Here is a 13,230-nt window from a genome sequence, read left to right as displayed (position 1 = left end):
CAACCTATTTACCCTAATCCACGAGCATTAAACAACCAACTCAAGAGGGGTATCTATCTTGACCCCAATAGCCCTAATGGAGATAAGGCATTTAAGCCCTAGTTCAACAGCCAACCATTTTTTTCAGAATTCTTGCAATTGTCTTTTATTTATTTATATTATTCAAAAAATCCATAACAATACAAAAATTAAAAAATAGAAAAATTTAACCTTTAAAAATAAAAACTAATCCATGGACTATCATTCGTTTATTGTTTATAAAAAGGTTGATATATTAGATTTTTGGATTTAGGCATATTGAAGATCTAAAGCCCTAAGTAAAATGGCCCTCTTGTTTTAGGTTCTAAAGGTTAATCCAACAAAAATTTAAGAGTTTTGAAGGTGTCTTTGCAAATCTGAATTTTATTTACAGCAATATCTTCAAAGATTGGTGAGGCTCATTGCCTAGAGTTTCATGAAAAGTTGTCTCTAACTTCTTAAAATCCCTAGCTATAATTTTGATGTATTCCATTGAATATCTTCAATAATTCAAAGCATTTAAAGCTACCCTATGTGCTGCAAAAAAAAATTATCTTGAATAGGACATTTTCTATTTTTAACCCTAAATAGATTGGACCCCTAGTTCATGCAAGTTCGGATCAAACTACTCTAACTTGCTATTTGCTTGGATATTATTCATTGTTGGTTTTTATTTTTACTCTCACTTCAGTCTACTAGCTCAAGCACCAAAGGATCCATCATTCTAATTGTGTTTCCACACTATTAGGTTGCTTCAAGAACACTCCAAAACTGTTTTATTTGCATTTTCCGCATTATTTTGCTGATCTGGAGGTGTAGGAAAGCAGCATGTTTGCCCCAATCAGGTCACAAATCAAGTGGCAATCAAGCATAAAATCATCTCACTTGAATCTTGTGCCTGTCTCTCTCTCTCTCTCTCAAGCTTCCAAGGTAACCTTTTATTGAATAGTTTGAGTGCGTTTTCATTGCTCGTTCGTATTTTTCCAATAGAATGCAATATATTAGACCTAGCATTTATTTCATTTTACCTCCTAACTTTCATCATATGGAGTGTTTACAAGCATTGGTCTTCTAAGATGTTTGTTGGAGTGTGTAGATTGGGATAACACCAATGGCATTCTATGAGTAGGCATCAAAGATGAGAGTGTGATGAGGTGACAGTGGGTGCATTTCCTTTGCGCTTATCATTTAGCACCATGATCGAATCTTGCCAAGGCTACTAATTCAAGGGGCAACAAGTTGAATTAGCTTGGTCCCCTTTGTTTTTCTTATTTTAGATTTTCCTTAAAACCTACAATAGGAATCAAACAGAGATGTCCATCATCCCCACCCCTTTTTTTAGTAAAAGGGTTCAGCAGATCTCTTAAGGTATCCTTGGAAAGCGACACATTCAAAGGTATTCTAGTAGGCAAATCTTGTTAGGTTTCTCATTTAATCTTTGTTAATGACAACCTTAATTTCAATGATGCATCCAAAATAATGGTAGAAAAACTCAAACAAATCATCAATCTCTACTGTGAAGCCACAGGCATGAAGATCAACTCAACCAAATCTTTATTTCTTACTAGGGCATTTGAAAGGCAGAAAAACTACATATATCCCACTCAACTCCTTTCCTATAATTGAATCTAATACTAATTTCAAATATTTGAGTTTTCATTTTAAAGCTAACGTTTATCTTAAAGGTGACAGGCAATGCCTTATTGCCAAGATTGAGAAAAAGATCAATACATGGTGCAATACATGGCTTCTCCATGGTGAATGGTTGGTCCTATTTAAATATGTCCTTGAGGCTATCTAAATATCCTTGATGTCCCTCACTCGAATCTCACGACATGTTATACAACAAATCAAGTAATTATGTTGTAGATTCATTTGGTCTATGGTAAGAGAGATAAAGGGAATGGCCTTGGTCGCCTACAGGAATTTTGCAATTCCAAAACAGAAAGGAGGGTAGAGGCTCAAAAATATTCTCAAGTTCTCAAAACCTCTTTCTACAAAAAAACTTTGTAGGCTTCTGCAAAGTTAGCATCTATGGTTACAAATCATAAAGGACAAATACCTACAACCAAACTACAATGAGGATCTGGTAAGGACCCCCATCAAAAAATCACAAAACACATTGATAATTTGGAAAGCAACTACTTTGGCTTCCCCCTTGACGGTGAAATAGTTGATTTTGAGAGTAGGAGAGGGGGCCAAGTTTTAGGTAGGACTAGACCCGTGGATCGGAAGCAAGGAGTCTTACAAATTACCAACCCCTGTTGAAAATAAGGGTACCAAGGAGGTGTTTCCTACTGCATTTATCCTTTTGGCCTAGGAAGACACATTAATGACCTTTTTATCGTGTGACATTATGAGTTTTATTAACGTCATGGAGCAATGTTACTTTTTATGGGTAATGTACTATGTCCTTTAATTTATTAATGTCATTAATGTTATAAAGTTTCTTTATGAGAAAAATACAAAATACACCTTCAATTCTAAAGTGACTTTTATATTTTAAAAGTGACTTTATGAGAGAAAAAATGCACATGGTACAAAACATTAAAAAGTAACTAGGGACTCATTAATTGAGGGGGGCCACATGGGAGATGTGATAAAGAGAGGGAATGATCTCCACCCTTGTTCTAATGAACTGAGATTTAATCTCAGCGATTATATCTCAAGGGATAGGGTTCTCTTCGTTTTGAGAAGACAAGAAGGAAAAGAAAAGGGATTTCTCTCATTCATTCTTCATTTGAGAGTTTTGGAGAGGAGAAGAGGAGGAAAACAAGGAGGTTGCTACAGCAATTGCAGGAGGAGATTTCTACAGCAATCAAGGAGTTTGAATCCCAAGGAAGAGGGAGAGTATATCAGCTAGCACGAACTTCTAGACAACTCAGTTTTCCGAGAAAGAAACTCGGACCGTTGGCTCAATTTTCAAGGCTACTGCAAGAGGAATTCTAGCCCAAATTTCAAGGTCTTTTGTCAGTTGTCGGAGCACACAAGAGGGAGATATTCTAGCACAAATTCTGAGGACTATCTCCGCAATAAATTAATGGACTAGAAATTTCGAGGCAATTTCAATGTGAATCCCAAGGTTGTTTTGGTCAAAACAGAGGCACAAATTTTCTGGGAAGGTTCAGCTATGTTTGACCCAACTTTCTAGTCAACTTTAGCATGACCACCAAGGAAGAATCAGTGACAGAGATTGTCAACCGTGTGGCAGTGTTCTCCATGCCAAAAGAATCGTAATATCAGCAACGGGAGATAAGTCTGTTTTTATTTTTGCTGTGTAAAATTTTCCCTAAATAGAAATTAAATTCTCCTTTCACTGTTTTTCCCCTTGTGGGTTTTTCCAAGGTCATTTTACCAAAAACAGTGTAAAAATTTTGTGTGTGCGTGCTCGTCTTTACTTGCATATCTGTTGAAAAGTTATAGTAGAGTAGTGCTAAATGTTTCAAGCAAATTTGCATAAAGTTTATAACAGCTAACTATTTGGGGTGAGGGCATTAAACCATATGCTTAAAACTTAAAACTGGGTTGGGGCTACAGCATTTAAAAATTTCTACAACACCCATTCAAAGCATACCATATTCTAAGGAATATAGCAAGGGAACCTTTGGCATGAGAACAATGGCTCTCAAAGAGAGTTGGATCTTAGGAGCGATCTTAGGGAGCTATTTGTTGATATTTGGGTTCAGAAGGCTACAACATCATGAAATGTTGCATCGATTTGATTGACGAGGAAGATGAACTTATCCAGTCTCTAAATCCCTTTGGGAGTTATGAAGAAGGGATTCGCTACAACGCCTTGGCATCAAATGGAATTGAGAAATCTAGTGGTGGAAACCCATCTAGAAGTCTAAATACCCTTTTAAATAAACAAAAAAAATGATTTGACATCTTTCTCAACAACAGGGCCTTTACTTGGGATATTCTACAAAAAAAAGGTTTAGAAGGACTTGCTAGATGTTGTGGTTGTGAAGCATATTTAGAAACCAACTCCCATCTCACTATCTCCTAATCTTACACAAAACAAGTCTCGAAGAAATAAGAGGATTAATAAGGGTTCACAACACTTGGGAAGTGCACATTATTGAAGGAGCTCTTAGAAAATGGTGTCAAAACAAGGGCACAAAGAGGTACAAATCTCTTCCCCTTACTTATCCTTGGGGAATCTAGTTGGCCAAAAATGCCAACTATTCAAGGGAACGTACACCTTGCCTCTCAAAATATGCCATAGCCTCAACGTCCAAGTTCTTATCCTGAATTTCCCCTCCTTGTTGAGAAATTTGTTAGGGCAGCAACTTAGAGTTTTACTTTAATTTATTTCTCTTATTATGGCATTATCTTGTGATATTTAATTATTAGTTCTTTTTTTTCCAAATTATCTAGTTCTTATCATCAAGACTAATGCCTGTCGATAAACAAAAGAAGACACACGATGTAGGCACACTGCCAGGGAAAGAACCCTAGGTAGGGGAAAACCCACTCAAGAACTCTTCCTTCAATAGATTCAAATCAAGTTGAGATGACCGAGACCCTTATTACCTAGACCAAGGAAACCTTCCATCCATCAAGTCAACCTTGTTTATAAGTGACACATCATGCTTTAGTTCTGCAGTCATATCATACTTCAGTCCTGTAGTCATACCTTATTTTTGTCCTCGCTCTAACAGTCTATAGTCATACCTTATTTCGGTTCTATGATCATAACAATTTGTAGTCATACCTCAGTTTGCAATAAATTAGGGTCTTGCAATCATCCATTACTTCGATCCTGTGAATCATCCTTACTTTTTTGTCCTGTAATCTGAACTTATCTGCACAGGTGGGTTCGAGTTCATCTAGGTATTTATAGTTGTTTCTGACTATAAATGAGCCGACATGAATAATTTATGGAAGTTGACTTGTAGAGGATCAATCTAGAGGCCGACTTGCAAGGTGACTTGATAGAGGAGGTTTTGACATGACAAAATAGATTGTTATCTTTGACACCATGAACCCAAGAAGAGATTCTTACATAGCAAATTTGACTTTGACTTAAACAAAAATCCTAGAAGCCTACAATGGAGGTTTGACCTATGACCATTGACCCAAGCATGAAATCCGTGCTTTAATAAGTCAATTTAATAATAATAAAAAATTCTTTTGATGAATATATTACATCATGACTCAAGTACAGTTATGAAGACGACACTAGTTACATTCTTCAACAGTCCTCATAATCAAGTTTCAGCATATCAAATCAGAAAGGAAAGTCCTTATGCTTTCATTGATGGAGCCTCACACAGTACTCCATCTTGAGGTGGGACTGGGGGGAATTATATTCCTCTCCACAACCCATAGCATCTCTTTGAAAGCTAGAATTGGACAGGCCACAAATAGTTTCAATGAACTCATGGATCTTGAGGTGGGACTGGGGGAATTATATTCCTCTCCACAACCCATAGCATCTCTTTGAAAGCTAGAATTGGACAGGCCACAAATAGTTCCAGTGAACTCATGGATCTTACAAAGGTTCACATACTAGCCTTCGAAAGAGGAAGTTCACAAATTCAAATTCTAGGAGACTCACTTTTAGTCATTCAACAAATGAAAGGAGACTTCACCTTCAAATATCTTACATTGCAGCCATAGTTTTAAAACTCGGACTCGGATTCAGAACTGACCGAGGGTAGACTCCGACTCGATATCGACTCAGCCTAGTTGATTTCAATGACTCGATCTTTGTAAAAAATACATTAAATATTTAATTTTTTTATGAAAAAAACATATTTTTAAAGATTTTCATTCATGTTTCCAAACTCAAAGCATTAAAATATAGACTGAAGACAAAATATGATCAAAGTATGCTCATGAATATATTTATTATATCAAAATTGCACCCAGTGCATTGTCCAATACATGTAATATATAGAGATCGGAACAAAAACACATAACAAAGGAGGCTCTAAATGGCCTCTACAACAAAATATCACTAGTCACTACTGCTATAGAAGCCAACATCATCTAGCTCAGACTCTGAATCGGAGTCAGAAGGGGAAACCCATGGCTCCTCTTCATCAAGATCTCCAACTGCAACTATAGAAGTAGTAGCACTAGCAGTGATGAAAAAACCAACTCCAACTCTTCACAAACACCTCACAAATGCTCACACAAATGCAATGAGATAGCTGTAAGGAAATGTGAAGGGGTTGGGTCACTTTTATTGGCTTGGGGGAGGGGTAGAGGCACTTGGGAAAAAAACCAAGAAAAAACTCGATTTAAAGTCCACTTTGCTGCCCTTTTTCCCCGCGGGCCAAGCCGGCCAATTTAAGACAGGCTCGGCCGAGCCGGTCGGTCCGTTACTGAACCAGCTAAGTCAGTGACCAACTCGACCGGTTCGGTAACGGATCAACCGCCTGACCGTTTTTCCTATCGAGTCAACCCGGGTAGGGATATGGATCGATCAACCAGGTCAAATCTAATTCGGACGAGCCTGGTTTTAAAACTATGGACTACAACCTTTATTTTGGGATATCTATTGAAAATTGGCAGCGAAGGGATGAATTTCCTTCAATAAAATCTCATTTCTGACTATTCTAGAGTGACTTTCTACAATAAAATCTCATTTCCGACTATTCTATAGTGACTTTCTAAAAATTGATAGTCAAGTCTATTTTCAAGCATGGCTTTCCAAAAATAGTAAATCACCTTGCTTCAATCTGTAATCAAGTATAGATCTTGGAAAATCTCTTAAGTTATCATTAATCAATCTTAATTGTTTAATTTTTATTTAATCATCAATATTATCATTAATAATATTATTATTATTATTATCCTTGTGATATTATATGATATTATTATTAAAAGGGAAATACATGTCACCTTTCATACTTGGCACTCAATCATGCTGCTTCACACCTCTCTCTCTACCTGACAGCACTCATACCCTCTCTCTCTCTCTTAATGGATTCGTTGCACTCCTCGTACACGCATTAAAGACTCATCATAGAAGATTCCTCTTATGCACTCTTCAATGCATATCTTACACTCTCTCCTTCAAGGCATGTGCACTCCTCTATATGGCATAAGTTACAAAGCGCAATGTACCTCCTTAATGGCATGAGTTACAAAGGTATACATTCCTCCCTAAATGGCATATGTAACTCTCCCTCAAGGCATGCGAGTTACTCCTCATTCATGGCTCAAACTCCTTGCTCCTCCTATACATATGTGCTTCTCATCTTCACTACTCAATCACTTGTGCATTGTGAAAGGAGGCTTTAAATTTGTGAAAGAGAGAGTTGAAGAGACTAGAGAGGAATTGATAGAGTCGAAGAGAGACTTGGAGAGTAAGAGCAGAACTTGGTGAGCCAAAGTGATTCAGTGTTTGCATCAGTTGCTGCTATCAAAAATCTTCTTGCTACATCTAGTTCAGATTTGATGAACTTCTTCATTCTCTTGATATCTCATTGTATTATGTTTCTTTGGTGAACAATTGATTTCTAATAGAAGAAGAATCTGGTTGGGTTTTCCCGTTGTGGGTTTTAACTTTTGCCCTGGTCATTGGACCTAAATTCTTTGTCTCATTGTGTTCTTGGTTGTCTTCTATTTTGCATATGGTTTGTATGATGCATGTTCTATTTATATATGTTTAACTGATATTGCAGCTTGAAGAACTTTCATTTTAAGTAATTGTTTCAGCATAGAACAACAAGTTTTACCAATATCAGGAAATTTGCAAAGAGCTTTCACTCATCTCTCCTTTGCTCATGTCTATAGGGGCAAAAATACAGAAGCATACAGGCTTCACAAAGAACAATTGAAGCTACAAAAGGGAATCTGGGAAATCTTTGAATTCTCTCAATGACAATCTTCTTCTTATCTTCATGAACCCTGGTTTTAGCTTTTTTTATTTCTCCGAGATTATTGATCAATGCCTGGAACACTTCTAAATTTCTGAATCTTTTTGGGAACTGCATGTATATTTCTCAAGAATACTAAAGCTGAATTTTTCGGGAAAGGGACTATTACAGGATAGTGACAGAAGCAAAAAAATATCTTGTTTACTTACAAATGACTGTTGTTTTTTCTTTGACAGTAGAATCTGATGAAGACAGATAAAGTCTCTCTGTATATGGCCTTTTGAGGCAATCTGGAACCACTTTGTATCTAGTATCTACTATTGTAATTTTGTTTTCATTAATAAAATTCCTCGACATTTTCGGGAAAAAAATATGTACATTGAATGAAGAATAGCCACTATAATCAACATATACCAATGGAGATTTATTTACAACATTTCAAGAAGTAATATTGTAGTCTCTAAATGTTATGCTAACTCCAAGGTGAAACTTCCCAAAGGAAACATTATTCTTATTATTTCAGCAAATTAATTTTGATGTCTCCGCTACACGAAAATATTTTGCAATGCCTACCAGTTTAACATATACTATTATTTTACAGAACAGTTCAATATAGATGAGAATTCCTACCCAATAATCTCATGGCTGCAGATAAGGTGCCCCCAGTAGCAATTAGATCATCAACAACAAGGGTGCGATCACCAGGTTGTACTGCTCCAACATGCATCTCAATACGATCTGTTCCATACTCCAACGCATACTCCTCAGAAATGACCTCACCTGAAGGTAGTGCATATGTCAAAACAAATCAACAGAAATAGTTAACTCACTCGTTTACCTACCAATACTGAGCAATGAAAAAGCCAGAAATATGAAGATTTTCTTCTGCTTCTTTATAAAGACGTTGATAGTGGAAGAGTGAACAGTTTAATAGTGGCATGAGAGATGCCAGTTAATGCTGGTAGACATAATATCAATTCCCATACTAGTAGAAGTGAAAATCTATGGACTATAGTATTTCCATTCATGTGATATAGAATTTGTCCATAATTTCTACCCTCCAGTTTCTGTTAATCATGCCAAATGCTAATACCTTCTTTTTCCTTTGAAATATGCTTCATTATTTCTATAAACTAAAAATAAAAAAGGTATGGCGCATTTTACAAAAAAACTGCAGATGGGCCATCACCTCAGGATGAAAACCAGGGGTTAAACCAAAATCCTTGGACCTGGACAAAAGACTCATAAGCCAGAATACAACAAAGCCCCTTAAGCAGCCAAGGAGAAAGCATCATGAAGAAAAAATATCCCTGAACAAGCTCTTAGACAACATGCAAGAAAGCAGAATGACCCTGTACAAGGAAACTCAAAAAGAAGACACTAGACTGCCAAACAAAGCCACTGAAATCCCCACAAAGGTACCAGAATGTGCAAAGGGGAGATCATGCCCAAGGAACTGCAAACACCAAAAATAAACCTTGATAAATCTTGCTAACAAGTTACACAGCAGACACCAAGATTGCAAGAAAGCAACATTGCAGATCAGAACAAATAATGCTGTGGAAGGTGGCACCAAACTCCCACAGAAAAAGACCTGCGATCCACAAAGTCTGCCCCATAAGCAGTGAGATATGGTGCCAATATAGAAGGCCAAATCTCATTAACAATATAGATGCTGTCAGCTCCAGCCAACACAAGCTGTACATTCGAAAAAATGCAGTAAAGGATCAAATCCTCTTCCTGCTGGTTCTAAAACCTCAACCACCGACTCCTAACAACGACCAACCCCCAACCAAGGTTGCTTCGGAGCGGGAGTGGAAGCCGGAGCAAGAAGTGACATTTTCAAAAGCTCCTGTGACGGGAGCTAATTGGGAGCGAATTTTTATATAATATATATTTTTATATATTTTGATGCATATATGTCAACAAAAGCATGTAGAATGATGAATTAGATATAAAAAGCATAACAACATGGATTAAACCATATAACATCAATCATCTAGAAGTTATAAACTTCATCAACCACATGTCCACAAGTTACAAGTTCTCATCTATATAGCATGTAAGTGTGCACATAACCAAAATAGCATCAAGTGCAACCCATCTCTGAACCGAAAATTCATCAACAAATATGCTCTAGATGGCCTCTAGCATCCAAAAAAATCATGCTGCAACAAATACCTACATATCATCAAAATCATAATCATTGCCTCTCTTGGGTTCTTTGTCATTAATATCACCCTCTAACCAATTAACATAAGATAGAAAGAACGTAGCATGTCAAGTCAAGATTTTGTTTGAGTGATGCGTACACAATTTCTGTAGGGTCATGATAGAGGAGTTCGACAACCAATGTCACTAACATCAAGGTACATAGAGGGCTTGGTGCTCCTGATTAAATAAGAGTTCCATACCCTAGTAGGCTAGTAGCCTAGTACATGACAAAATCCAATGGAAACATTGCAATCCCCCCAATCCTGAAATCTTGAAAAACTAATAAGTCTGCTAAATTTTGAGTGAGATCTAAAATTCTACTTTCTCCATATGAAATCCAACGAGGGCGAAACCACTCTCAAACATCCAGAGCCATTTCATGGTAATGTTAAAAATTTAAGTAGAAGTAAGTGAAAGATACCATGAAAAGGAGAATGTCACTTTTACTTTAAGAATTTAACATTACCATGAATTGCCTATCAATACTAAAGCCATAGGCTTGAATATTAGGCTGCCCTACTCAAAAACTCTTGTTTCTTTAAAAAAACTGTGTTTGGATCATCTTTGTGAAAAAAATGCGAAAAAGCCAGGGAGCGAATTTTATTTTGCAGGAGAGCGCTCCAACCCCGAGGATCACATTCAAGGGAAGGCCATAATTAAAATATTTCCTAAGTCTAACTTCGGAAAAATGGTAAATTAAAGATAATTAATTAAGGATATTTGAGATTGCTCTAGAGGCTTCTATTGATGAAGTCTAATTGATCTTAGTCGTCAATAGAGATTAAATCGTGGCTATTGAGACTCCAACGAGAGATTATAAGAGTAGGTCCAAGTGCTTGGGGACAACATTTGTGTGATCATTGTAACCAAGGAAAATCAAGCTACCATGTTTGCAATTTTCAGTTGAGGCACAGTTTGAGCCAGGGAAAGAGCATCAGAGATTTGAGACTAGCAAGATTCTGGAGAGTTTCCCAGTGATTTTCCAGTGTCGAAGAGACAAGAGAGGGGAGGCTGAATTATTTGCAGAGAGGGCCGCTATGACTAGTGAGAATAGCCAGAAACCCCAATGCAAGTTGCCGGAAGAATGTTTGTTCAATTTTTGAAGGCCAGATCCATTTCCAGAAGGCAGAGGGTATTCATTCCAGAGGCAGAGGGAGGCAAGACATCTCAATTAGAGGAAGTTATGGGGTTGTACGATTTTCTTCAGCCAAGCAGTGCGCAATTCCAATCCAATAGTGCGAATTGTTGTCAAGTGTGTGTGGTTGGAGAGAGGCTAAGTTGATTGCAAAGGGAGATAATTTATCTCCGAATATTTTGCTAGTTGATTGTCGAAGGTTTGCCAGTTGGGCAACCAGTTGTAATAATTCTCAAATTGTTGCATAATAAAATAAACCCTCATCTGTTGCATCGGTTTTCCCTTCAAGGTTTTTCCGGGGACATTTAGACCAAAATAATGGTCTCTATTTTATTGTGTGTGCATTTATTTCTTGGTTCCAATTTATAATTCTGCAACGTTTTATTGTGAAGAATGCATTAGTGATTTAATTGTTAATTGTCATAAACAAATAAACTACTAATAAGTTAGAAGATTAAACTCCAGTTGTTGCATTCGTGGAAATTTCAAATGCTATCAGAGCATTGTTGATCAGATCAAAGGCTCAAAAGCGAAGGAAGCGAAATTGTGCAGTTTCAGAGGGAGGTCTAAGCACAATATTTCCAAATCTGCGCAAGCCATCCAAGCTGTGCGAATAGCTAGAGGAAAAATATTGATTTCCAGATCCAAGCAAGAGGAAAATTTGATTTTCCCTAGTAACAGTTCCAGTAAGCAGTAAGATTGTCAGAGAGGGTTTTCCGATGAGCAAATCAGTGAATTCGCAAAGTAGATATGGGCGTAGAGATTTGTAGTAAGGGTTTGAAGTTGCAGATTTGCACAAGGCAGGAAGAGAAAACCACACAAGCGAAATTTTCAATTTATTTCTCGGAGGGTTCTAGTTTTCCAGTTGCAAGAAAGGAGGTTGTGATTTCTAACAGCAGAAAGCCGTAGTGGACTTGTCAGTCCAACCAGTACGAGTTTCAGGGTGAGCAGTGCGTGTGCCATATTCCAAAGGACTTCCAGGAGGTAGAGCTAGTTAGCCAGTAGAAGTAGCACGCAGTGCAAATTTCGAGAAGGACACCAGAAGTCAAGTGCAGAAGCAGATCCGCACATTCCAAGGGGAGTGCGTCCAACAAAGAAGGTCAAGTTGTCAAAAGGAGGAGAAGATTTCCAACATATCTCCAATTGTTTTAAGTTTCACAAAGATGGTCACAACAAGACTCAGATATTGACAAAGCCTCAAATGTTGGTGTCTGGAAGGCCAAGATGCAGTTCCTTTTGGATGAGCATAATCTGAAGGAGTTCGTGACAACAGTTGTAATTGAATGAACAAACCCTATCCAGTATCTTGATTTCAAGAAGGATATGGCCAAAGAAAAGAGTATGGTCATGGACGAGCTTCGAGATCATATCGTCCCGCATATTGCAAAGAAGAATACGGCAAAGGACATGTGGGATGCCATTGTGAAGTTGTACCAGGATCCATCTGAGAATCGAAAAATGATTCTCAAAGTTGGACAACAAAGATGCAGAAGGGTGAGAGCAAACTTCCTACCTCACCAGGGTTCAGGGAGTCCGAGATGAACTTGCAACTCTAGGAGAGAAGCCAGCAGATAATGAACAGTGTGGACAACTCTAAATGGGTTTACCAAGGAATGGCGAACTTTCATTCAAGGAATCATTGGACGAGATAAGCTATCAGATTGGGAATTCCTATGGAGTGACTTCACTCAGGAGGAGCTAAGGCTCGGTCTCGCAGAGGGTGCTACCAGCAGCAGTAGCAAGGGACCGAAAGTGGAGAAGGAAGAAGAAAATGTAGCCCTTGCAGGTATAGGAAAGGCGAAGAAGGGTCCCAATCAGGGAGAGGACTCAAAGGAAGAAAAGGAGGACTTGTCGAAGGTCAAGTGCTTCCGATGTGGTGAGTTTGGTCACTATGTCACCTAGTGTCCAAAGAGGAAGAAGGAAAAGAAGGGGCAACAAATAGCAACATCGGCAAAGATCGACGAGTTGACCTCTAAATTGGAGGAATTCGCATTGATAGCAATGATACCCCCATATGGAGGAGGAGCA

At 37.8% G+C, this 13,230-nt stretch overlaps 1 protein-coding gene across 2 annotated transcripts in view; it reads right to left on the bottom strand.

Moving 5' to 3' along the window:
* The window catches only part of LOC149185153 (adenine phosphoribosyltransferase 1-like), a 129,030-nt gene that overhangs the window by 38,388 nt on the left and 77,412 nt on the right, over positions 1-13,230 (bottom strand). For both annotated transcript variants that reach the window (XM_089417781.1, XM_089417780.1), the window contains exon 4: positions 8,484-8,633. In XM_089417781.1, the coding sequence (XP_089273907.1) occupies positions 8,484-8,633 (150 nt within the window). The remainder of the gene's footprint in view (positions 1-8,483; positions 8,634-13,230) is intronic.

The sequence above is a fragment of the Pinus tabuliformis genome, chromosome 3_2 (assembly GCF_031772625.1).
Source record: "Pinus tabuliformis cultivar Carrire ecotype Pingquan chromosome 3_2, CPIR1, whole genome shotgun sequence".
Lineage (NCBI taxonomy): Eukaryota > Viridiplantae > Streptophyta > Pinopsida > Pinales > Pinaceae > Pinus > Pinus tabuliformis.
The sequence above is the reverse complement of the archived record's forward strand: the minus strand, read 5'-3'. Positions and strand labels throughout refer to the sequence as shown.